At 49.8% G+C, this 22,643-nt stretch overlaps 1 protein-coding gene across 1 annotated transcript in view; it reads left to right on the top strand.

Annotated features, from left to right (window-relative positions):
* Nucleotides 1–8,428: 8,428 nt before the first annotated feature.
* The window catches only part of SLC7A7 (solute carrier family 7 member 7), a 28,559-nt gene continuing 14,344 nt past the window's right edge, over nucleotides 8,429–22,643 (top strand). Inside the window, 2 exon segments of the mRNA XM_007449522.1 lie at nucleotides 8,429–8,509; nucleotides 8,904–9,446. Coding sequence (XP_007449584.1) covers nucleotides 8,948–9,446 — 499 coding nt within the window. The 5' untranslated portion in view covers nucleotides 8,429–8,509; nucleotides 8,904–8,947.

The following is a 22,643-nucleotide window of genomic DNA, read 5'->3' as shown; positions in this document are numbered from 1 at the left end:
GATGAGTTCAGCCTTTGCTGTGGTTAGAGTGATGTGGCAGGGGGGACAATCCATGGATTGGAAATCCAGGGGTTGGAAATATGGGTTAGGATTTTGAGAGGGAGAGAGGAAGAGAACTCTAGTGCTGACAGCTAACATCATCAGCATTCTCAGGGACCTCATGGAACACTGTTGCAGGGGAGTGGGTCTGGCACTAGGACAGCACTCTTCAATGACTTCATCAGACTCTAAGCCACAGGAAAGCGGTTTCATCATCCCCTAACTGAATGTCTTTCAGCCTCTGGACTTCATCTGGCAAAGGCTAGAGTTAACAATGGTGGGAAGCATCCGGAATCTGAGCTTCATGTCTTTCCTCTGTTAAACTCCTTTGCCTCTCCAGGGCATCACAGCCTGCATTTGGCTTTAACACATTGTTGTCCATTCATGTTTTCATCCAACATGTTTATTCAAATATCCTTCTGTCAGGTCTGTATACAGTAATTTTTGTACAAGCGCACTGGGCAAGTTGGTGCTTTTTAAGCTGTTGTGGTGAATAATGATGATGTTGGAGAAAGAACATTAAGTGAAGGTGACTCTGGGTAGCTAATTCCACCTCATTTTGCAACCTCTTCCCCTTTTTGCATACCGTGACTAAATTCTAAGGTTGAAGAAGAGCGAACTATTTGGGAAGCGTCTTATTTCCTGTTCCTTCATTGGCTTCCTCCTTAGGACGGCTCAAAAAAGATCAAAATCACTGTCACCCCATGCAAGAACTGTGGGAACTGACAGCTATAAACCACCCACTCACACAATACATTGCTTTGCATATTATTTCCTTCTTACTTACATAATTTGTTGTAACATATTCCTTTTCTTTTCCCATGGCTGTCAAATCCCTGCTCTATCAGTACAGGGCTAAATTCTGTGTTAAATGACCCAGCTTCAGGATGAGTAAATCATGACCTCAGGCTACACTCTTTTTTTCTCGCCTGGTAGCTGGGAAGTCTCTTAAGCTGTGTGCCTTTCCACCAGGCTGGTCTTGAACGTGGGTGGTTCTCTATGAATCTCTGCAGAGTGGCTTTAAAAGATGCCAAAGCTGGGCTGTCCATAAAGTCTACTAAAGGAAATTGTATTATTTACAAGTCATCTTTTAGGTTTAATACGTGGTGAAACATTTTCACATCCCTTTCCTTGAATTAGCCCAGCAACTTCCTCTTTTATTGGTCCACTCTGCCACTAAGACTCTTCAGATGAAAGGTGCGGTGGGGACTCCAGCCTCCCGGACATTTTTGGTTAAGTGCTGCCTCCTGGCGGCGGCCCTACGGCCCGACCCCTTGCCGGCCCGGTGGAGACCACTTTCTTTAATTTGGGATCTTGAAGCTGACGCAACAGCTTCCCCGAGGGGGCGGAGAGTTGAGTCGCCCTTCCGGGAGACCCCTCCCCTGGCTCCAAGCGGGCGCCGCTCGGCCTCCCCTCCCCCACGGGGCTTTGCGATCCACAGTCCCTCCCGAGTTTCAGCCAAGAGCGTCTCGGGGCTGGAGGCGGGGTTGCCTGGGTTCGGGGCCCTTGCCCAGACCCCCGTCGGGCCCGCCAGCTCTAGCTGGATTGGGAGGGAGGGAAGAGGAAGCTGAGCGCTCCTGGGGCGGAGGACGCGTCTAAGGGTATCCGCGGTCATTTTCATTTACCAGGGGCAGCGCAGCTGTGCCTGAGCCAGGACAGGGCAGGGGAGCGGCTTGCGGGGCCTCTCGGTTCTCGGACCTTTGCGATCTTCGCCTACACCCACCACAAGCCCTCTCTTCTAGCGCTTCCTGGAGCCCGGGGCGGGGGCGGGGACTGCTTGGCCAGGTGGAGGAAACGAGGGAGTCCGGGTGAGGTGGGGTCCTGGTTCCCCCGGGGCAGAGCCCGCCTCGGCCGCCGCAGCCAGACCTGGACTTCGGAGGCGACCAAGCCTCCCAGAGGGGCTTTGGGGGCGGGCGGTGGCTGGGTAGAGGTACGAAGGAGAGATCTTCGGGCCGCAGACACGGAACCGGGGGCCGAGAGAAGGAGGGAAGTAACGGGAAACGGCGGGGACGACGTCAGGGGGCAGGGCCGGGAGAGCTAGGCTGGGAGGGGGGGCAGGGCGGGAGAAACGGGCAAAGGTGAGCTCTGCGCGCGGACAGGGCGGGGGCGGAAGGGGATGGGGCGGGGCGAGGAGCGTAGCGGGGGCGGGTCTGGGGAGAGTTCCCGCACAAGGGTGTGCAGTTCCACTTTGCTGGAACCCGCGTGCATTTGCGTGAGCCTGAACGCTCGCCTCCCTCTACCTTTGCCCCCTCTGCCCTTTCACTCCTTGTTCGCGGACGTCGCACCTTGCGCTTGCCGCACGCAGACTGGCCACCTGAGCCTGGGTGTGGGGCAGAGCAGCCGGGAGCTTCCAAGCCGGGGAAGGCGCGTTAGATGAGGGGCTTTTTGTTTTTGTTTTACCACTGAGGAAGCGGAAAGTCCCTTTCAAATCATTCTAGACCGCCAAGTAAAACTGAAAACTATACTCTTTTCCTTCCCTTCAACCCATTACAATAAAAGAGAATAAATACCCTCCCCCGTCAAAACTCGTTGATTAGGAGGAGCCAGAGCAGCTGCAGCATAGGTAGGCCTGAAGGGCAAGTTCAGGACATTCCCGGAGCCCAGCTGGGAAATCAGTCTAGGAGGAAGGGCATTGTTCATTCATTTATGCTTCCAGCAAACATTTGTTTGTCTGCACGGGCCCTGCGCTGGGGATACCAGTGAGTAAAGCTCTGGTGGTGCTGCATGCTAGTGGGGGAGGTGACAGCAAACAAACAAACTCCAGGTGATAGTGGGAGCCTTTGAAGAAAAGTCCGGCCGGTGAAGGGGATGGAGATTGGCAAAGGGAAGAAGTTACTCCTTCTGAGACTCCTCAGGGAAGGTCTCTGATAGAGTGGTGTTTAAGTACAGACCTGAATGGAGTGAGTGAGGGAATGAACAATAACATGGAGAATGTTCCAGGCAGAAGGAACAGCCATTGCAGAAGCCCTGAGGTGGCAGGGAGCATGCTTGTGTGGCAACAGCAAGGAAACCAGTGTGGCTGGAGTGAGGGAGAGGGAACAGGGGCCAGTGCCAAGAGGGGCAGCTTTAGGGCTGTCTTCCTAGGAACTTCCCTGATTTACAACTTGGATTTGAGCCCAGAGTGGGATTAAGGGGCAGGCCAGCTGGGCAAGCAGCCTGGGTCTAAAAGGGCACTAAGTTATCCTTAGGGTAATTCAGACGTTTGGAGCCAATGAACTCGGACTTCTGTCTCTTGGTGAACTGTAAGTTGGCTCCCCTCCACTGATAGAATCCTTGACGACTGCTCACCTAGACCAACTGTCTCTAGAATAATTCTGCAACACACAGGTACAGGTACAAGTTGCAGGGTAAGACCAGCCAGCTGATAGTTGCCTAGAGGCAGTGATCACAGCTGGAATTCTGAAAATGTGCTATGCGCTGTGAAGTGCCACTCCCTGAGATTTACGCCATTGTCTACATTCAGAATGATTTGATATGCCGACCAAGAAACTGTCTCCTTCAGAAAACTGCATGTAATGAATTCATGCATTAAGCTCTAATTTTGAAGAGAAAGAATGAGGCTTCCAGTTTTTATTCTGAGAAAATCGGTATTCCTCCACTTCTGCTACATAAACATTCAACAGATATTTAAATAATGCTGGTTGGAGGGGGTGCCAACTCACTGGCTTGCCCAGGGTGCCAGGGCTTGCTCTGGTCCACTTGGCCAGCTCTTACCTGGCAACACACGCATCACGTGAACCACCTGGGGACCTGATATGTGAGTGGGCTTGCTTAGTGTTTGGGTGTGTGCGTGGCTATAACCCCACAGCTGGCCTTCCTTGGTATGCATTGGCTTACATAGGGGCTGAAATGGCACTGAGGCTCTTGAGACGGGACCACAGAGTTCCAACGCCCTAACCATGGATCCTGTGCCCTCCACAGGGCCAAGGATAGTGTGTGAGTGGGAGATGAGTAGGGAATGGAATGAGCGGGGAGGGGAGTTGTACAGGGCATCAGGAGAGCACCGTAGGTCCTAGGTCGCTGGGAGAACTCAAGAGCTCAGTAAATGCAGGACAAGCAGGAAGTTCAGGAGCTGAGGTAGGGGGGAGGAGGACCTGAGGCTCCGAGTGGAGAAGGTGCCTGGAGGCGGGCAGGCGTCGAAGTCCTCTGGGTCTGAACAGGCTGTCCCAGCTCCAACCCATTCCCTGGCCCCTCCCTGCTGCCGGCCAGAGTCACACATGTGTTTTCCTGTTTTCCAGATCGGTCCCCGGAGTCACACTCTGCCTTTTCTGCTCTTCAGAGTCAACAGCTGCTGGAGCTCGAGCCTTACCCCGGGTTCCCTTTCCCAGCGCCTGCCCCTCCTCCCGAGTGCTGGTACCTCCTCCTCCTCCTCCTCCTCCTCCTCCTCCTCGAACCTGCCCGAAGATCTCAGGACAGGTAAGAGATGGGAGAGGAGGGATGATGGGCGAGAGGGGAAGTGTCAGAGGAGGATGGAGTGAGTCCTGAGAATTGGCTGAACCGGAGACCCGCGAGCCTCTTATTTTCCCAGCCCCAGCCCTCCGCATGCAGAGCCCTCTGCCCAGAGACTTCAGCGCTGCATTCGTGGAGGCTCTGGCCACAGAAGTAAACACTTTCTTTCTTGCTGCACTTTTTTTTTTTTTAAATTTTTATTAAAGGGACTGTCATAGCTACAGTGGAATATAGAAAAACAAATGGAGAATGGGGGAGGGAGGAACTGAGCTCCCAGCTTGGGGAGATGGGGGAATCCATCTGGAGCAGAGTGTGTCTGTTTTCTGTTCCTGATATTCGGGGAGGCAGCACAGCCCAGTGGGAGCTAGGAAGGCAGGACGTGGGTGTCTGGGGGAGAAAGTGTCTTTTCACCTTAGCTCCCTGAGCTTGACTGAGGAACCAAGACGCTGAACTGTACGCTGGTCCCTGGAGGAAGCGTGTTTTGGTTTTGCCATATTCACAGGTGGGGTCAGGGTGCGGGGCTCCCCTGCCTGCTGGGGCCCTGCTCCCTGTGTTCCCTGAACCCCTGAATCTGAAACTTCTCCTGTAGGATGAGTGTGTTGTCCAGTAATCTCCATTAGGTCCTCAGAGAGGTATGCACTTCAGACAGGAAGGAGACGGGGTGTTGCGTACCTGGAACGCTGTTATCTCCTGGGATTCCAGGCTCTGCAAGTTTCTCTTGTAAAGCCTGGGGTGGGAGAGCACTTCAGGACAGGTCCTGCTGGTCCCAGGCTGCCTGAATGGTGGAGGCATGACCCTGAGAGCTGGGGTCTCAGGAAGGAATGTGAGCTGCCAAGGATGGTACCTTCCTGCCCACGGAGCTGGTGCTGGGCAGTGGTTGAGAAAAGAGGGGGCATCTTTTCTCTGAAGTCAGCCTCCTCCGTCCGGTTTGAGTGGGTCTACTGAAGAGTAGGCTAGGAAAGGGATTCCATTCATATAGATAAGCACTTCCTGGTGAGAGCACTAGGGTGTGCTGTTTGCTGGAGTGTGGGTTTCACCCCAATGGGTTTTTGTCTCAAGATTCCATGATGAGGATTTCACCTTTCAGATACCACCAGCCAGAAAATAAACCCTGCATACGTCTCTCCCCACTTAACCTTACAGTTTCCCCTTCATTTGTCCCCCATTCACTCCTTTTCCCTATGCCCCATTAGGACACATGCTCACCCTTGGTGCCAGGGAATTTGATCTTAAAAGGCCTGGTGTGATGATGTGTTTCCGTGTGTTTTTGTTTGCTTTAGGAGTGGGCACCCTAGCAATATAGCAGCACTGCCAAGAGGACTTGTAATCGTTTCTCATTCCTGCAAAGGGATGAGAAAGGAGAGGAGCAGCCAGGAAGGAGATGGATGGGCTTTGTTGGAGCCTTTAGCCTAGACTTTATTTTATTTTATTTTAAATTTATGTATTTTGTTTATTACTTATTTTTGGCTGTGTTGGGTTTTCACTGCTGCGTGCGAGCCTTCTCTAGTTGCAGTGAGCGAGGGCTACTCTTCGTTGCGGTGCGTTGGCTTCAGTAGTTGTGGCTCGCTGGCTCCAAGAGTGCAGGCTCGGTAGTTGTGGCACACGGGCTTAGTTGCTCCGCGGCATGTGGGGGTCTTCCCGGACCAGGGCTCGAACCTGTGTCCCCTGCACTGGCAGGCGGATTCTTAACCACTGCGCCGCCAGGGAAGTCCCCTAGCCTAGACTTTAGACTGAAGGACAGCAGAGACTTTTCTTTTAATCTAATCACATCCTCCCCCAGGTAGTTCATTAGAGAGCCATCGAAAGGGCTTTCTTGCCTTAGAGGAGGGCTAGAGACTGGGCAGGTCAGAGGGGGTGGGGAGGTTGGAGAGAGAGCACAGAGCTTGGGCTTTGTTGGCTAACCTACCTGCCTCCCTTGCTATTGGCATCCTGGCAGGTGACTTACTTAGTGTCTGCCTTAAGGGGCTGCTGGGGGGATTAAATGAGATAAGACATGTAGGTGTTTAGCAATATGGCTGGCTTGGTTAAGTGCTCAATAAATGACAGTTACTATTATTATAGGAACGTTTAAGGGGGAGCTGGCAGAAAAGGACAGTCTTCTGGATAGATTTCAGAAGTTTTTGTGAGAGTGGCTTGGGAGACATGATATCTGGGAAGGCTAACATCAGGGTCCCCCTCCTGGGTGAAAAAAAAAAAAAGTTTAAGGGACTAGAAAGGGAGGTTGTAGGGTAAAGATAAGCACCCTCCTTACCCCAGGGTTTTTTAGATCTTTGTTCTCTGGTAGTTGAATAACCAAAGGGGGTGTGAGAGGGCACGAGAAGGAACAGAAAGACTGTTGGATTTCAGAATGAGTAGGGTGTATTTCTGTTGGTAAAGGAGACCCAGAATACCGGAGTTAAGTAGACTCTAAAAACAGAATATATGCTTTCCCCGAATTGCTCAACTTCCTCTGTCTGTTCTGGGCCTGTCCAGTATAGCTCAGTGAGAACTTATTTACCCATAGTTTTAGGAAATTGGAGTAAACTTGTATTTGGGGAAGGTGTTTATAGGAATTTATGCTTAGCCCATAGATCCTGGTATGTTTTCTTAAGGATGAAAGGGCCTGTGAGTTGAGCATGGATGCAGCCAGAGGTTTCAGTCTCATTTCTTGACCTTGTTTCCTCGGAAGCATCTTGAGGATCAGCCTTGGGGTCATGGCGCAAGTTTCGGGCGGCCACCTCTCACTCTGTGTGGGGAAGTGTGCAGAGTTCTCTTAGGACACCCGATCATGAGTTGGACTGTACTTACACTTCCTCTAATCTGCATGTGAACAAGCCTCTGTGGCACAATGTGCAACCTTCCTGCCTTTCTTGTTCAGGGTGAGAGAGAAGTGGGGCTAAGCCGGGGCCTGGAGAGAGAGAGGGCTGTGCGTTCTTTCTCAGCCGCAGCCCTGTCCTCAGCTAATTTGCTTGGGGACAGCTTCCCCAGGGCTGCAGAAACTGCACCCACCCAACTGACCGTCAATCCTTTCTTCTGGGCCCCTGGTCCTGGAGCAGAGCTGACAAAGGAGATTCCTGAGAGAGGGCGTTCTTATCACAGAAAGTGCTGAGCCAAGAGCTCCTAGCCTTCCCCTTGCAGATGGGAAGGGCCAGTGAACCTTGGACCCAGACAGTTGCTTAACACCCCTCTCCCCCTCCCTCTGTCCCTCCACCCTTCTTGACTTCTTGATATGACTTAAATCCATAAGCATTTGCCCGGCCTTTCCTTTTACTGCTGGCTGAAAAGCAGGAGTGGTCAGATCAGAGCTCCCAGAGGCTGTGTCTCTGTGTGGCCGCTGCCTCGGGGACCTGCTTCCACCCAGGGCCAGGGAGTGAGTGTGCTTCCCACCCTCTCCCTCAACCCCGCTCATCTTGCCCACTCTCCCTTTGCTGCTCTGCAGTGTCCAATTGCTTCCTTTCCTGAGTGCCTCTAGCCCTAGGATCCGTCCACTTGCTTGGCCAGCCTGGCCTGACCTCCTCTCATCACCTCCTGCTCCGTGATGCCCAGCATTTGCTACCCCGCTTCATCTGTTTCCTTGCCTCTGCTTTGGTGCTGTCTCTCCAGCAGCAACCTCCCGGGTGGGGAGTGGTCATCAGCTGCCTCCAGTCATCTCTAGGTTGGGCTGCACATTTGGATCACTGATCTCTCATCCATACTTTTTTTTGGGTGATGCAACTATGCAGGGATTTGATGGCCGGAGACCTACAACACTAGGGACTGGGAATGGTATCTGGGAAAGGAAAAGCACGGAAAAGAGGAGGCCTGTCTTCTTTCTGGATGGGGCTGGGCTGCTTGGGCTTTGCTGGGGCTGAAGAGTTCAGCTGAGGGTTGTTAAGGGATACTCCCTGAACAGGTGGGTAGCTGTGAGTTTCCAGCAAGAGCTCTCTGAAGCCTTTGCCACAGCCAGGGTCCTTGGGGGAAAAGGGCAGTGTTGTGAGGAGAACCCACAGACTGGCTGCTTGCAAGCTTGGCTCCCAAGGTTGCATCTCATCACAGGTGACAGGTGAGACTGAAATTGGAGGGAAGACAGACATTTTTTTGGGTAAGGCTGAAAAGCACAGGCTCAAATCATTATGGTTACACGTGGGAACTGCCAAATTGTTCGTCTTCCTGTCTCCAGTGAGCTCAGATAGAACCGGGATTTAGTTTTCTATCTTGTAAATCAGGTGGGCAGTGCCAGTCTAATGATGAGAAACATGCTTCCTCTCTGGGAAATGAGTGCCGTCCTTTAAAGACTCGAGTTGGTGAGCCAGATGGAGAAGAGGCTCATGGGAGGTGGGACATGAGAGAGAGGTCCCTGAAATGGTGGGCGTGGGTGGCTTGCCCGCTCTGGCCCCTGTGGAGGACAGTTCTCTGTAGTTGCCAACCTGCTACATATCTTCACCTTTCTTCCTTAGAGGGCAATGCCAGAAAGCTGGTGAAGGCTTTCTCCTCCTTCACCATGGCCGACGGTGTTAAGTATGAAGTGGCCTCCCAGCATGAGAGGGACGCCTCCCCTTTGGCGGATGAAGCCAGCCCCAGGTCGGAGCAGGTAAAACTGAAGAAGGAGATCTCGCTGCTGAACGGCGTGTGCCTGATTGTGGGGAACATGATTGGCTCGGGCATCTTTGTCTCCCCCAAAGGCGTGCTCATATACAGCGCCTCCTTTGGCCTCTCCCTGGTCATCTGGGCTGTCGGGGGCCTCTTCTCCGTCTTTGGGGCCCTTTGTTATGCAGAATTGGGCACCACCATTAAGAAATCTGGGGCCAGCTACGCCTACATCCTCGAGGCCTTCGGAGGACTCCTTGCCTTCATCCGACTCTGGACCTCCCTCCTCATCATCGAGCCCACCAGCCAGGCCATCATTGCCATCACCTTTGCCAACTACATGGTGCAGCCCATCTTCCCGAACTGCTTAGCCCCCTATGCTGCTGGCCGCCTGCTGGCTGCTGCCTGCATCTGTAAGTGGGGCTGGGCAGGAGGGGTGGGGTGGAGTGTGGGGCAGAGGCCAGCACGTGAGTCTGCTTAGTCGGTAAGAAGGAGATGGAAAGGAATGCCTCTGACAGACACTTTTTTGTTGTTGTTAAATTAATGTACGCTAAGTGTGAAAATTCAAACAGCATCAGAGTGTCCAAAAAAAAAAATCCTGTCTCCCAACTTCCCATGGTAAACATCATTAGCAGAGTCTCTACCTTTGCTGACATTTTTCTTCTTCTTTCAAGGGATGTAGTTTTGTTCTGTTTTACAAAAATGGGATCATAGTACACATAATTCTACACTTTGTTTTTTTCCCCAGAATTTATCAGTGATGCTCTTTTCGATTTACAGATCTACTTTAAAACAATGCTTCATGTTATGCCATGTTAATTTTAAGGATGTATTGTATGTTGAACTAATTAGGCCTCTGTTAATGGCCATTTCAGTTGGTTCCAGTTTTTCAGTCTTACAGGTAACACTCCAGTGAATATCCTATTGCATTTGCATGAGTTTTTCTGTGGGCTAGATTCTTTTTTTTTAAAATTTATTTCATTGAAGTTAAGTTGATATACAATGTTGTGTTAATTTCTGTTGTACAGCAAAGTGATTCAGTTATACTTATATATACATTCTTTTTCATATTCTTTTCCATTATGATTTACCACAGGATATTGAATATAGTTCCCTGCGCTATATAGTAGGACCTTGCTGTTTAGCCATTGTATGTGTAATAGTTTGCGTCTGCTAATCCCTAACTCCCAGTCCATCCCTCCTCTCCCCGCTCCTGCTTGGCAATCACAAGTCTGTTCTCTATGTCTCTGAATCTGTTTCTGTTTCATAGATAAGTCATTTGTGTCATATTTTATTTATTTATTTATTTATTTTCAATTTTTAAAAAATTTTGGCTGCATTGGGTCTTAGTTGCAGCACGTGGGCTCTTCATTGAGGCACGCAGGATCTTTTGTTGCGGTGCGTGGGCTCTTCGTTGCGGCATGTGGACTTCTCTCTAGTTGTGGCGTGCAGGCTCCAGGGTGCGCGAGCTCTGTAGTTGTGGTGCGCAGGGTCCAGAGTATGTGGGCTCTGTAGTTTGTGGCATATGGGCTCCAGCTGAGGTGCGCGAGCTCAGTAGTTGTGGTGCATGGGCTTAGTTGCCTCGCAGCATGTGGGATCTTAGTTCCCTGACCAGGGATCGAACCCACGTCCCCTGCATTGCAAGGCGGGTTCTTTACCACTGGACCACCAGGGAAGTCCCTGTGTCATATTTTAGATTCCACATATAAGTGATATCATATCGTATTTGTCTTTCTCTGTCTGACTTCACTTAGTATGATAATCTCTTGGTCCATCCATGTTGCTGCAAAACGCATGATTTTGTTCTTTTTTATGGCTGAGTAATATTCCACCGTATATATGTACCACGTCTTCTTTATCCATTCATCTGTCGATGGGCATTTAGGTTGTTTTCATGTCTTGGCTCTTGTAAATAGTGCTGCTATGAACATAGGGGTTCATGTATCTCTTTGAATTATAGTTTTGTCCAGATATCTGCCCAGGAGTGGGATTGCTGGATGATACGGCAACTCTGTTTTTAGTTTTCTTGAGGAACCTCCATACTGTTTTCCATAGTAGCTGCACCAATTTACCTTCTTTGTGGCCTAGATTCTTAAAACTGTCATTTTAATCTACCTTGCCTTTTTCTCCATCTCATAAATAAAATATTATTTAAATTTGTACGTTCAGCAAAGCCACTTTGGAGGTGCTGAGAGGCTGATCCTCTGCAGCCCCTTCCCTCAGCTGCCTCTGTTCTAGAAAAGTGCCCTCGCAGCGTGAGAGACCCTGGGACCTTGGAGACCCCTCCCACCCCTGGCTGTGGAGAAGCTGAGCGGTCCTGTCAGTTTCAGGGGCAGCTGTGGGGGACAGGCATTTTGCACCAGGTACAGTTGCTTGCTGGATCAACCCTCTCAATCGGCCTCATGTGCTCTTTCCTTTCAGTTTCTCCACTGCCTCATTTTACTCTCAGCTTCCTCACCGGCCTCCCTCTTTTGACTGTTGTGGAGAGAGCCGGCTGTCCTCTGTAGGCTCCTCCCATGTTTCGTGTGCCCGTGTGTGGGCTCGGACTCATGTCTGTGTGTGGGGCTGTTTGTCATGCTGGCAACGGTCAGGGAGGTACAAAGGCACTGCCTTAGGTTGCAGGAAGGGGGTTTTCCCTTGAGGTCTTAAATGCGACCTGTAGTTTCTCTGGCATCGTTTATCGATGAGCTGGTGGGCTGACTTTCTGATGAAACTAATTTTAGGATCTGTTGGTCTCGGGGTCCCCTCAAACGTGGGCATATACTTATGTATCTTGTATAGAGTAAGGATTATTCCACTTAAGTAAAATTTCCAAGAGGGCTGCATCCCTTTAAGCACCAGAATTCTATTTTAGCCATCTTGGTTGAAATCTCTTTAAAACCAGTGATATGTCTGCTTGCCCTCATAACTTGACTTTTTTTTTTTTTTTTTTTTCTGGTGACTCAGGGTCACCACTGCACATGTCAAAGCTTGTATGACTGAGGCCCCTGGTCTGGGGATGAATGTTTGCTTCCTCAGTGGCCTCAGACAGCTGGCCTGACTTCAGTGCCTCAGGTTTTATTCTTTCATGATTTTGATGTGTGTTGTCTCTGACAGCTATTGTTCCTTGATTCTGGCATTGGGCCTGCCTTCATCAGTCTTTTTTTTTTTTTTTTCCTTGCGTTATGCGGGCCTCTCACTGTTGTGGCCTCTCCCATTGCGGAGCACCGGCTCTGGACGCGCAGGCTCAGCGGCCATGGCTCACGGGCCCAGCCACTCCACGGCATGTTGGATCCTCCCGAAACGGGGCACGAACCCGCGTCCCCTGCATCGGCAGGCGGACTCTCAAGCACTGCGCCACCAGGGAGGCCCCCATCAGTCTTTTTAATTTGCTGCTTATAATTTGGGAATAGAGATGTACTCAAACTCTTGTGCACCCAAGTACGCATACACACACATGTGCACCCTCCTAAGAATACATGCAGAGTAGCCACAGTTACGATTAGTCTAGAGAGCTCCCCAGTTAATAAAAGACAGAGTTTCGTGCTGGATTTATGGCATATATTTGAGACAAGCCTGATAGAATGAAAAGCATACCAGACTTGTGTTTGAGGCTGGGCTGTATAACTGTGTGTAGTGACTGTTACTTCCAGACTCCTGTGAGCATAACATGAGATTCAGTGAAAACCGTAAATCATGACTCAAGTGTAATGTATTAATGATTATGATTAAAGTTGCTCTCTCTAGGTTGCTTATAGGACTTTGTTCTATCTCTAATAATCTTCAGAGGGACATAGAGATCTGGAAGAAGGTTCAGAAGGGCAACCGAGATTGTAAGTAAGAATTTAAGGGCATATGATTAATGAGTTTCTTCCTTCAGCTCTTGTTTAATGAGCAACAAGTAGAAGTCAGATGCTAAGATATTCTGTCCAGATAGGATCTAGGCAGTAATAGCTCATTTATCTAACCGTAGCCCTTCAGGAGGAAACCAAGAAGGAGGGAGAGGAAGAGGCTTACAAGCAGCCAGGAAAGAGGCACCCTCAGAGCAAGCGAGACGACTTTCCTCTTGTGGGGAGGAGCGCTTAGGATGACAGTACAGGGACCGTGATGTCTGAACTGAATTTTGAATAGAAACATAGCCATCTCCTCAGACACTTCTCACAGAGAGAACTGCGTGTGAAGGTGCAGGGTACAAAAAGGCGCAGAACCTGTCCAAGAATTCCAGGTAGTTGGTATGGCTGGAATGTGGGTAGGAGAGGAATGAGAAGGGAGAGACTGGAAATGTAGCCCCAGGGCCAGCTCCGCAGGGGTTATGTGGTGCCAAAACAGGTTAGACTTTATCTTGAGAGCAGGCAGAAGCTATTGACTTTAAGTGGAGACATGAAATCACATTTGCTTTGAAGAAGAACTCTGGCTTTGTGGAGAGTGTTTTTGGAAAAAAGTGAGAGACAGAAGGTAGGAGCACCAGGTTAGGGAGCTGCGGCCTGAAGGGTAGTGACGGCCTGCACTATGGGCGGTGCCTTTGGAAGGGAGATAAAGGGATGGATAAAGAAATAGTCATGGGCTTCCCTGGCGGCACAGTGGTTGAGAGTCCGCCTGCTGATGCAGGGGACACGGATTCGTGTCCCAGTCTGGGAAGATCCCACATGCCACGGAGTGGCTGGGCCTGTGAGCCATGGCCGCTGGGCCTGCGCGTCCGGAGCCTGTGCTCCACAACGGGAGAGGCCACAACAGTGGGAGGCCCGCAAAAAAAAAAAAAAAGAAAAAAAGAAATAGTCATAAGGTGGGATTTCTAGGACTTCTGGGTGTGGAGGGCTTCGGAGCTCTCAGAGGTGATGCTGAGGATTCAGGCTTGGACAGATGGGGGGTGATGGGCTTGCCTTCTGAAATAGGGAAGGTGGGCTGAGTGATGAGGTAGAGGGGGCACCTGGGGCTTCCGCTGGGATGCTCATGTGCTCTTCCAAGAGCTGTGCCTTCCTAGGGTCATCATGACCCAGAGTTGATCATTTTCCCCCAACTGAGTCACACTTACCTAAAAAAGCGGTACATGTTGATGATGTCAGTCTCTTAATGGTCATGGTGAGCATACATATATGATTTATTTTTTAAAATTATTTTTATTTATTTTTATTTTTTGGCCACACCGTGCTGCATGTGGGATCTTAGTTCCCCAACCAGGGATCAATCCCGTACCCGCTGCGTTGGAAGCGCGGAGTCTTAACCATTGGGCCGCCAGAGAGGTCCCACATATATGATTTCTAATGAGCAGAAGGCGTGTGTTCGCTATCAAGACACCCCCTTCCTAGTACCATAGTCACTGGGGAACCCATCTAGTAATCGGGGAATTCCTTGCAGGGCATGGAGCCAGAACAAAGGAAGAAAGTTTTGACTATTTGAGGAAAATTTACTGAACGCGGTGGGTTCTCTAAAGTATGAGGCTGAAAGGTAGACCCCTTCTTGCAGGGAACTCATGGTTAGTGGAGAAGAAGGGCAAAAATAGTCAGTGAAACATTGTATATGGTGAGTGCTGGAAGGGGCTTGAGTGCGGCTCATTCAGGAGGTGAGGTCCGCACTCAGTACCCAACACTGAAGGATGGAGAGGGGTCAAGGGGGGGCGGTGAAGAACCCACTCACCACAGCCTACAGAGCCGACGCCATCGGACGCTCTGACACATCTCACCCCTCTCACCCTCACTCTCTCCGCTGCAGCTCCGGGCCTCCCCTTCTGGCTTTTCTTCCAGTTTGCCTGGCACACTCCCGCTTTAGGGGCTTTGTACTTATTGTTCTTTCTGCTGGGAAGGCTTTTTCCCCAGATGCCTTCAGAGCTTATTCCTTTACTCCATTCAAGTCTTTGCACAAATATTGCCTTACCGGAGACCTATCCCAGCTAAAATGGTCACTCGCGGTCTCCCAGCCGGTTTTGTTTTTCTCTATAGACTTCTTACCACCTGACATTAATTCTTTACTTGTTTATTATCTATCTTTGCCTCTAGAGTATCAACATCATGAAAGTAAGGACTTTGTTTTGCTCACTGCTGAGCCTCTGGCACCTAGAACAGTGCCTGGCGTCCGCTAGGTACTCAGTAAATGTCTGTTGAATGAAGAAGGCGTAAGGAATTCTAGGCACAGGGAAAGGCAATGTAAAGGCACAAAGGTGAGAAGTGTGGGGCGCGGGCTGTGCATGGGGGATTGTGGGATGTGAGGGGACAAGGGGAGGCAAGGGGTTAGCGCACGAGGCCAAACCTTCCTAGAGGGTTTAGATTTTCTCCTGAAGCCTATAAGGAGCCATTGCAGGATTGGAAGGAGGGAGCAGGGCAGCTGGGGTTGGACCTAAAAGCAAGTCTGGAGGCAGAGACACGGGTTAGATAGCTTTCTTACCGATCTAGGTAGGAAATGACAAAAGCCTGAATTGCTGTTTTCCCAGCACTGGTCATTGTCGTTATGGAGCTCTTGTTTGTGTGTGTGTGTGTGTGTGTGTGTGTGTGTGTGTGTGTGTGTGTGTGTACAGGATGGGCAACCCAGTCCAAGATTACAATGGATCATGATGAGTGTTGTGACTTGTGAGGCAGAGGGAGCCCAGGAGGAAATCTGAATAGCCTAGGGGTTTGGAAGCTCTCCATAAGGAAGTTGACACCTGAATGAAGAATTAACCAAGTAGAGAGGGAAGAGGAGCATCTCGGGCAGCAAGAACGAATGTGTGAAAACTTGAAGACAAGAAAGGACATCTTTGAAACACTGAAAGGAGCTCAGGTATTGCGTTTAAGGTGGGAAATGTTGAGAGTTGGCCTGCAGAGGTAGATGGATGTCACAGGATAGGTTGTTCAGGGCTTTATATAAACTGTTCTAGTTATTATTGCTGTGTAACAAATCACACAAAACTAAGTGTTTTCAAACAGTCATTTTATTCTTTTGTGGTTTCCATGGCTTAGGAATTTGGGAAGGGCTAAGTGGGGCAGTTCTGGCTCAGGGTCTTATGTGGTTGTAGACAGATGGTGGCAGGAGCTGAAACAGGCGGAAGCTGAAGCAGATACAGACTAGATGGGCATCTTTTTCTCAAGTCACTGGTCAGGGCTTTTCCATGTGGTCTCTCCATATGGACTACATTGAGCTTTCTCACGTAATGGCAGCCTCAGCACAATCAGACTGTTTACTCGGTGGCTGAAGGCTTCAAGAATGAGTATCCGAGCAAGCAAAGTGGAAGCTGCATTGCCTCTTATAACCTATAGCCTCTGAAGTCACGTGGTATCACTCCTGCAGTACTATATAGGTAGAAACATTCACAGAAGACCATCCAGTTTTAAGAGGCACAGACCCTACCTCTTGATGGGCAGAGTGTTAAAGTCACATTGTACGAAAAGCGTGTGGGATGGGAGATATTGTCGAGATATCTTTGGAAAATATAACCTACAACACATGCTATATTAAGGAGTTTGGTGGGCTTCTTCTAAGGCAATGAAAAACCTCTTTGGGCTTTCAAAGTAGGGGAGTGATATTTGTGATTTTTAGGAAGATTATTCTGACTTTGCAGGATGAAAAGCAGTGGGACCAGTTAGGAAGCTGTGCCATGATCCTGGTGAGACATGCTGGTGGCTTGGACTAGAGTCATGTTTTGGGGATGAAGATACTGGTTAAGACTTGGACACCGGGCTTCCCTGGTGGCGCAGTGGTTGAGAGTCCACCTGCCGATGCAGGGGACACGGGTTCATGCCCCAGTATGGGAAGATCCCACATGCCATGGAGAGGCTGGGCCCGTGAGCTATGGCGCTGAGCCTGCGCGTCCGGAGCCTGTGCTCCGCAGTGGGAGAGGCCACAACGGTGAGAGGCCCGCGTATGGCAAAAAAAAAAAAAAAAAAAAAAGACTTGGACACCAGTTAGATATGGGTAGAGATTGTCAATGATGATAAGATACTGAGCTTTGGCATCTGGCTTGGGCAACTGAGTGAATGGTGATGTCATTTACTTATAGGGAGAACACTGGAGGAGCAGTAGTAGGTTTGCAAGAAATTGCTGGGATCAGTTTGTGCCTGGTGATGTTAAGTAGGTGGTTACATATTCCTATGTATCTGGAATCATGACAGTTGGGCTGAAGAGGGTGAGTGGAAGAGAGCAGTTTGAGGAGTCCGTGGTCAACAGTGTCCAGTCTGCTAAGAGGTCAAGCTAGATAGGACTGAGTGGAGTTGTTTGGATTTATCAACATGAAGACCACTGGTGACTTTGGAGAGGGAGGTTTCAGGGCAGTGAGGGTGGAGTCAGATTTCAGAGAGATGGTTTATTTATCCAGCATGATTGATTGATTGATTGATTGATCGATTGTTTTTGCGGTACGCGGGCCTCTTACTGTTGTGGCCTCTCCCGTTGCGGAGCACAGGCTCTGGACGCGCAAGCTCAGCGGCCATGGCTCACAGGCTCAGCTGCTCCGCGGCATGTGGGATCTTCCCGGACCAGGGCACGAACCCGTGTCCCCTGCATCGGCAGGCGGACTCTCAACCACTGTGCCACCAGGGAAGCCCCAGCATGATTTATTGAGTATCAACTCTGCCTAGTTCTGGGTTAGGCCCTGGGGATACAAGGATAACTGTTACCCAGTCTCTACCCTCACATAGCTCACAGTTGATGGGAGGGACAGATATGTAAAGTGTTCCGAGGAAAGGCAGTGCACCCAAGGGAGGTGGGTTTACACTCAAAAGTAGCCTTTCTCGGAAGAACTGTTAAATAAAATATGGAATGGGACATCGTTGGAATGGACAAGAAGGAGGTCAAGGGGAACTTTGGCAGGCTTTTCACTGGAGTAGTGGAGCAGATGTCAGACTGCATTGTGGAGAAAGGGCAGGGAAGGGAATATAGATGTGCTTTCTAGAAGATGGACTCTGGAGGCAAGAAAGGCGGTTGTTAGTGGAAGGGACCAAAGCTGAGGGGGGAGTTTATGGGAAAGACTTAAGCCTGCCTTAGGTTGGTTTGGGGGTGCGTTTCCGGAAAACTTGGATGAAATATTCATACCCTACAATGAAGTCTTCCCCATGGTTGGAATACTTGGGATTCTGGAGTCAGCATTTCTGTCCCTTGAACAGTCCAGGGCGCATCTTCATCCGTTTGAGAGGCAGTGGTGCATGGTGGTGAGGAGCACGGCATCAGGCAGGTTAACTTCATTAGTCTCAGTTTCCTCATCTGTAGAATAGGACCCTACCTCACAGAGGCGTGATCTATATTTCTACCATACTTTCACCCTTTCCTATTCATCAGTGACAAATTTCGGGAGAGCATATACGATTTCTACTTCTGTCTGGGTGGCTTATGTTTCCTTTACAGGTGTAGTCCTCCTTTAGAACTGCTGATAAACTAACTACGCCCTAGATAGGCTAGTATTACTAATAGACCTTGAAATCATTTACGGATTATTGCTTAGGTAAGATTTTTGTATGCATGGGTGACTTCACTCATTGCATGGTCAGGGTAATCACATGCTGCCCTCTCCACCAGGAATTCCACCTCCCTTCCCCCCACCCCAGCATCAGCCTCTGTACACTCAGTGCAGGTAACAGTGGTCCTGGTGCCCACCTGCACCCACTTCATTCCCCCAGACTGGATGGGTTGCCTCTCAGTGACTTTCATAACACCTGATTCTTGTAATCGCCCAAGTTTACTTTTCTGGAAAGGCTGGGGACTGGGTCTTAATCAAAGAGTCTGCACAGGGTCTGGAACACAGTGGGTTCAAGCTCAATACATGCTTATTGGATGGATGGATGCATGGAAGAATGAATGGATGAATGGATGAATTCTGAGTTCTGAAGGAACCTTGCTGTCCCGTTCAGGGCTCTATAAATGGTTACTTTTCCCAGCCAGAGGCGTGTGCATTCAGCCCCTCCTGAAGCTGATTACTCTGGCTTCTCAGAGCTCTTTGAGGGTTGCTCCAGTTCTTTGCAGCCAGGAAGCCCTGTTACCCCAGGGGGAGATAGCCCCACTCCCCGGCCCACATCCTTGCATGCAAATGGGGGGCGTATAGTGTAGTGGAATTTGTACAAGCTTTTGTGCTGGCCACTGGCTGAGTGGCCTCGGTTTTCTCAATTGTAAGATGAAGATAATAAACCTACTCTGTCAGATTAAATTAGATGATGTATGTAAGAATGTCAGCGACCCTGTGACCCAGTTTTTTTGGTCTAGATTTCTGCCTTTTGTTAATGGGATGTTTTATCTCCTGTGTACTCGGTCTGTCTGCTGTACCTGTCAGCCAGCAGCACACATGCAGGGCCCCCTGTGAACAGACTACTCTTTAGGGGTCAGGTGGTCTCAGCATCTCTGACGCTTGACCCTCGTGATCTGCGTGTAGTAGGTGCTTTTCAGTGAATGTCGGCTGGAGGGGTGAACAGAAGGTACAGCTCCAGATTCAGCTTGGCCGAGAAAGGCATTGCATCTCATGGCTCTCAGGGTGTTGGGGGCTGAGGGCCACTGTGGGACCCGTGCAGAGGGGAGGGCGGCTGCTCGAGCCACTCATGGACGCTGTAGGACTTCAGATCTCTGAGAGCTTTGGCCACTGTCCTCGGGCAGCTTTTCCTGGTACTGGAAGACTTCATGTCTTTGTGGCTAATGACGTGGAACAGCCAGATGCTGGGCCCCCAACTGCCTTTTGCCCTTTGAACTTTCTACTTGGAAGCTAGTTGCCTCTTCCAGAGGGATTATCCATTTTAAGCTGGGAGTGAGGAAGCTTACATTTCTTTTTTTTTATAATAAATTTATTTTATTTATTGTTTATTTTTGGCTGCATTGGGTCTTTGGTGCGGTACGTGGGCTTCTCATTGCGGTAGCTTCTCCTGTGGCAGAGTTCGGTCTCTAGGCTCACAGGCTTCAGTAGTTGTGGCATACAGGCTTCAGCAGTTGCGGTATGCGGGCTTCAGTAGTTGTGGCTCGCGGGCTTAGTTGCTTGGTGGCATGTGGGATCTTCCCTGACCAGAGCTCAAACCCGTGTCGCCTGCATTGGCAGGCGGATTCTTAACCACTGCGCCACCAGGGAAGCCCAGGAAGCTTACATTTCATGTTCCACATTCACAGCAGCAAGGGGACTAGAGTCAGAGCGCTGAGGCCTTTCTGGTATGGGGTCAACGTGAACTTTGGAACAAACTCTTCACCAGCAGGGAGGGAGGTGGAGCTCTGTGCTGGCCTGATCCCCAAAGCTTTTCAGGGGTTCACCCTTGGTCTCTTCCTTTTTCTATTCTCTTTCTCTCTGCCTCAGAAGAGGCTAAGGGAATAGCCTAGAGGAAGCTGGGGAAGGAGCTAGGGACAGTGGGTCCCAACCTCGGCTGACCATTGGAGTCACCTAGCGGGTTTAAAAAAAACACTTGGGACTTCCCTGGTGGTGCAGTGGATAAGACTCTGTGCTCCCAATGCAGGGGTTAGGGTTCAATCCCTGGCCAGGGAACTAGATCCCACATGCATGCTGAAACTAAGGAGCCCACCTGCTGCAGCTAAGACCCAGCACAACCAGATAAATAAATAAATAAATAAATAAATAAATAAATATTAAAAAAAAAATACTCCTGGCCCCTTCCTCTCCCTCTCTTTTCCCCCAGCCAAATAACTCTGAACCACTGGGCAGAAGAATGGAAATTAGCTTGGAGAGCAAGACTTGAGAAGCAGAAGGTTTCTGCTGAGGAGAACTGATGGGGGCCTTGGGAAGAGAGGTTCTCAATTGTCACCATGCTTTAGAATCACCCAGGGAACTTTAAAAACATGCCGATGCCTGGGCTCTACCCCAGAGCTTGACTTCATTGTCCTGGGTGGGGCCCGAGCACTGAACTTTGTTAAAGCTTGTAGAGTGATGCTAGTGTGGAACCAGGAATGCTGAGTTAAGTGAGGGTTTGGGCTTGCTGTGATCAAGGTGGTTCTCTAAGTGATGATTTTGTTTTGTGATGACCTAAGGTAGCCCAGAGCAGGCAGATCATCAGGTTCCCCTGGGGAGCCCCGTCTCAGACCTCCTGAACCAGAACTTCAGGGGTGGAGCCCCAGAGCTGTAGGTTCACACTCCTCAGGGGATCCTCAGGCGATCCTGATGTTCAGTCAGCCTTGGGCACCCATTTTTGAGAACCTGAACTGGACCTAGCTGAGCAAACCAGTAAGGATCCTGTTACCAAGGACTCGCTGGCTTTGAGACGGGAGCCCATGGAGCGGTTAATCAGTGAGCCTCCTGGTGCACAGTACTTGCTTGCTCCCTCCTGTGGTGCAGACCCACAGCAACTGAAGTGCTGGCTAGGCCCCTGAAGGCAGGGTGGGAAGCTCTGATCCAGTGACCCACAGGGCTTATGCTCTGTGTGTCTTCTTGCCAGATGCTCTCACCCATGAAGCCTGAGTAAGCGACATGGTTATGTAGCCTGAAAAGGTAAAAGTGTTTGAGGACCTGCTGCTATCTGAGAGATACAGCGGCACCTAGGAAGGGTGGAAGAAATAATCGATCAAGGAATCAAGAAGAAAAAGTGATTTTTAAGATGTATAGAGTATCTTAAACCAGCATTCAACAACAAAAAACAAAACAAGCAGTAAAGAAAACAAGGAAAAACTTGAAATGTCTGGCTTTAGGCAGAAGAGCTGAGGCTTTTTTGGAGAGCTTAAATCTGGTCCTTCTGAGGGAACAGCCTCGGTAGAGTATTCTGGAGACATCTGGCTATTCGCAGGCCTGAGCGTACCAGTTAAGGGGCTGGACTGCTCCGCAGCAGTGTGACTCTGACTATGCATAGACTAGCCTAATGCAGAGACGGGTGGTTTTTCTTGAGTAACTTGTGACAAAGAGATTGCTCACCCCAATTAAGCCCACAGGCTGCTATACTTCTGCTGATTGCTGGAGAATGAATGACGTCACCAGTCAGAAGACACATGAGATATGTCACTGGTGACTTTGAAGTTCACGATAGCAAATGGAGTGGCAGGTGGAATCTTCATCTCTTTGTCACTTGAAGTCTGTGTATGTGAAAGAAAACAGAGAACACAGAACTGAGTCCTGGAATGTAAATGCTAGGATACCAGAGGATACACTCTGGTGAGGGATGGAGCAGATGTTATAGAGATTGGGAGAGATGCACTTAATAAAGGTTTAAACTGAAATTTTAGAGGAAGGGGAAAAATACACAGATAAAAGTATACATGTGGGTAGTTTGGAGGCTATGAGGTATTATAGAGAAAGCAGAATAAAGTTGGAAAAATTGCTCAGTAATGCATTTGGAGAAGCTAGAAGATTGGGAGTGATGCTTTTGGACTCATCAACATTTCAATGAGGCTAATAAACACATTTGCTTTTTACATTTACTGCAAGGAGGAAACAATTTATTTGATTAGAATATGACAGCGACAGAGTATACCTTGTTTGGGCTTCTCTGGTGGCGCAGTGGTTGAGAATCTGCCTGCCAAGGCAGGGGGCACAGGTTCGAGCCCTGGTCCGGGAAGATCCCACATGCTGTGGAGCAACTAAGCCCGTGCGCCACATCTACTGAGACTGTGCTCTAGAGCCCACGAGCCACAACTACTGAAACTCTAGCGCCCATGCTCATCAACAAGAGAAGTCCGTGCACCACAACAAAGAGTAGCCCCTGCTCGCCACAACTAAAGAAAGCCCGTGCGCAGCAGCGAAGACCCAACACAGCCAAAAAAAA

This window comes from Lipotes vexillifer, unplaced genomic scaffold (assembly GCF_000442215.2).
Source record: "Lipotes vexillifer unplaced genomic scaffold, Lipotes_vexillifer_v1.1 scaffold1093, whole genome shotgun sequence".
Taxonomy (NCBI): Eukaryota; Metazoa; Chordata; class Mammalia; order Artiodactyla; family Lipotidae; genus Lipotes; species Lipotes vexillifer.
The sequence above is the reverse complement of the archived record's forward strand: the minus strand, read 5'-3'. Positions and strand labels throughout refer to the sequence as shown.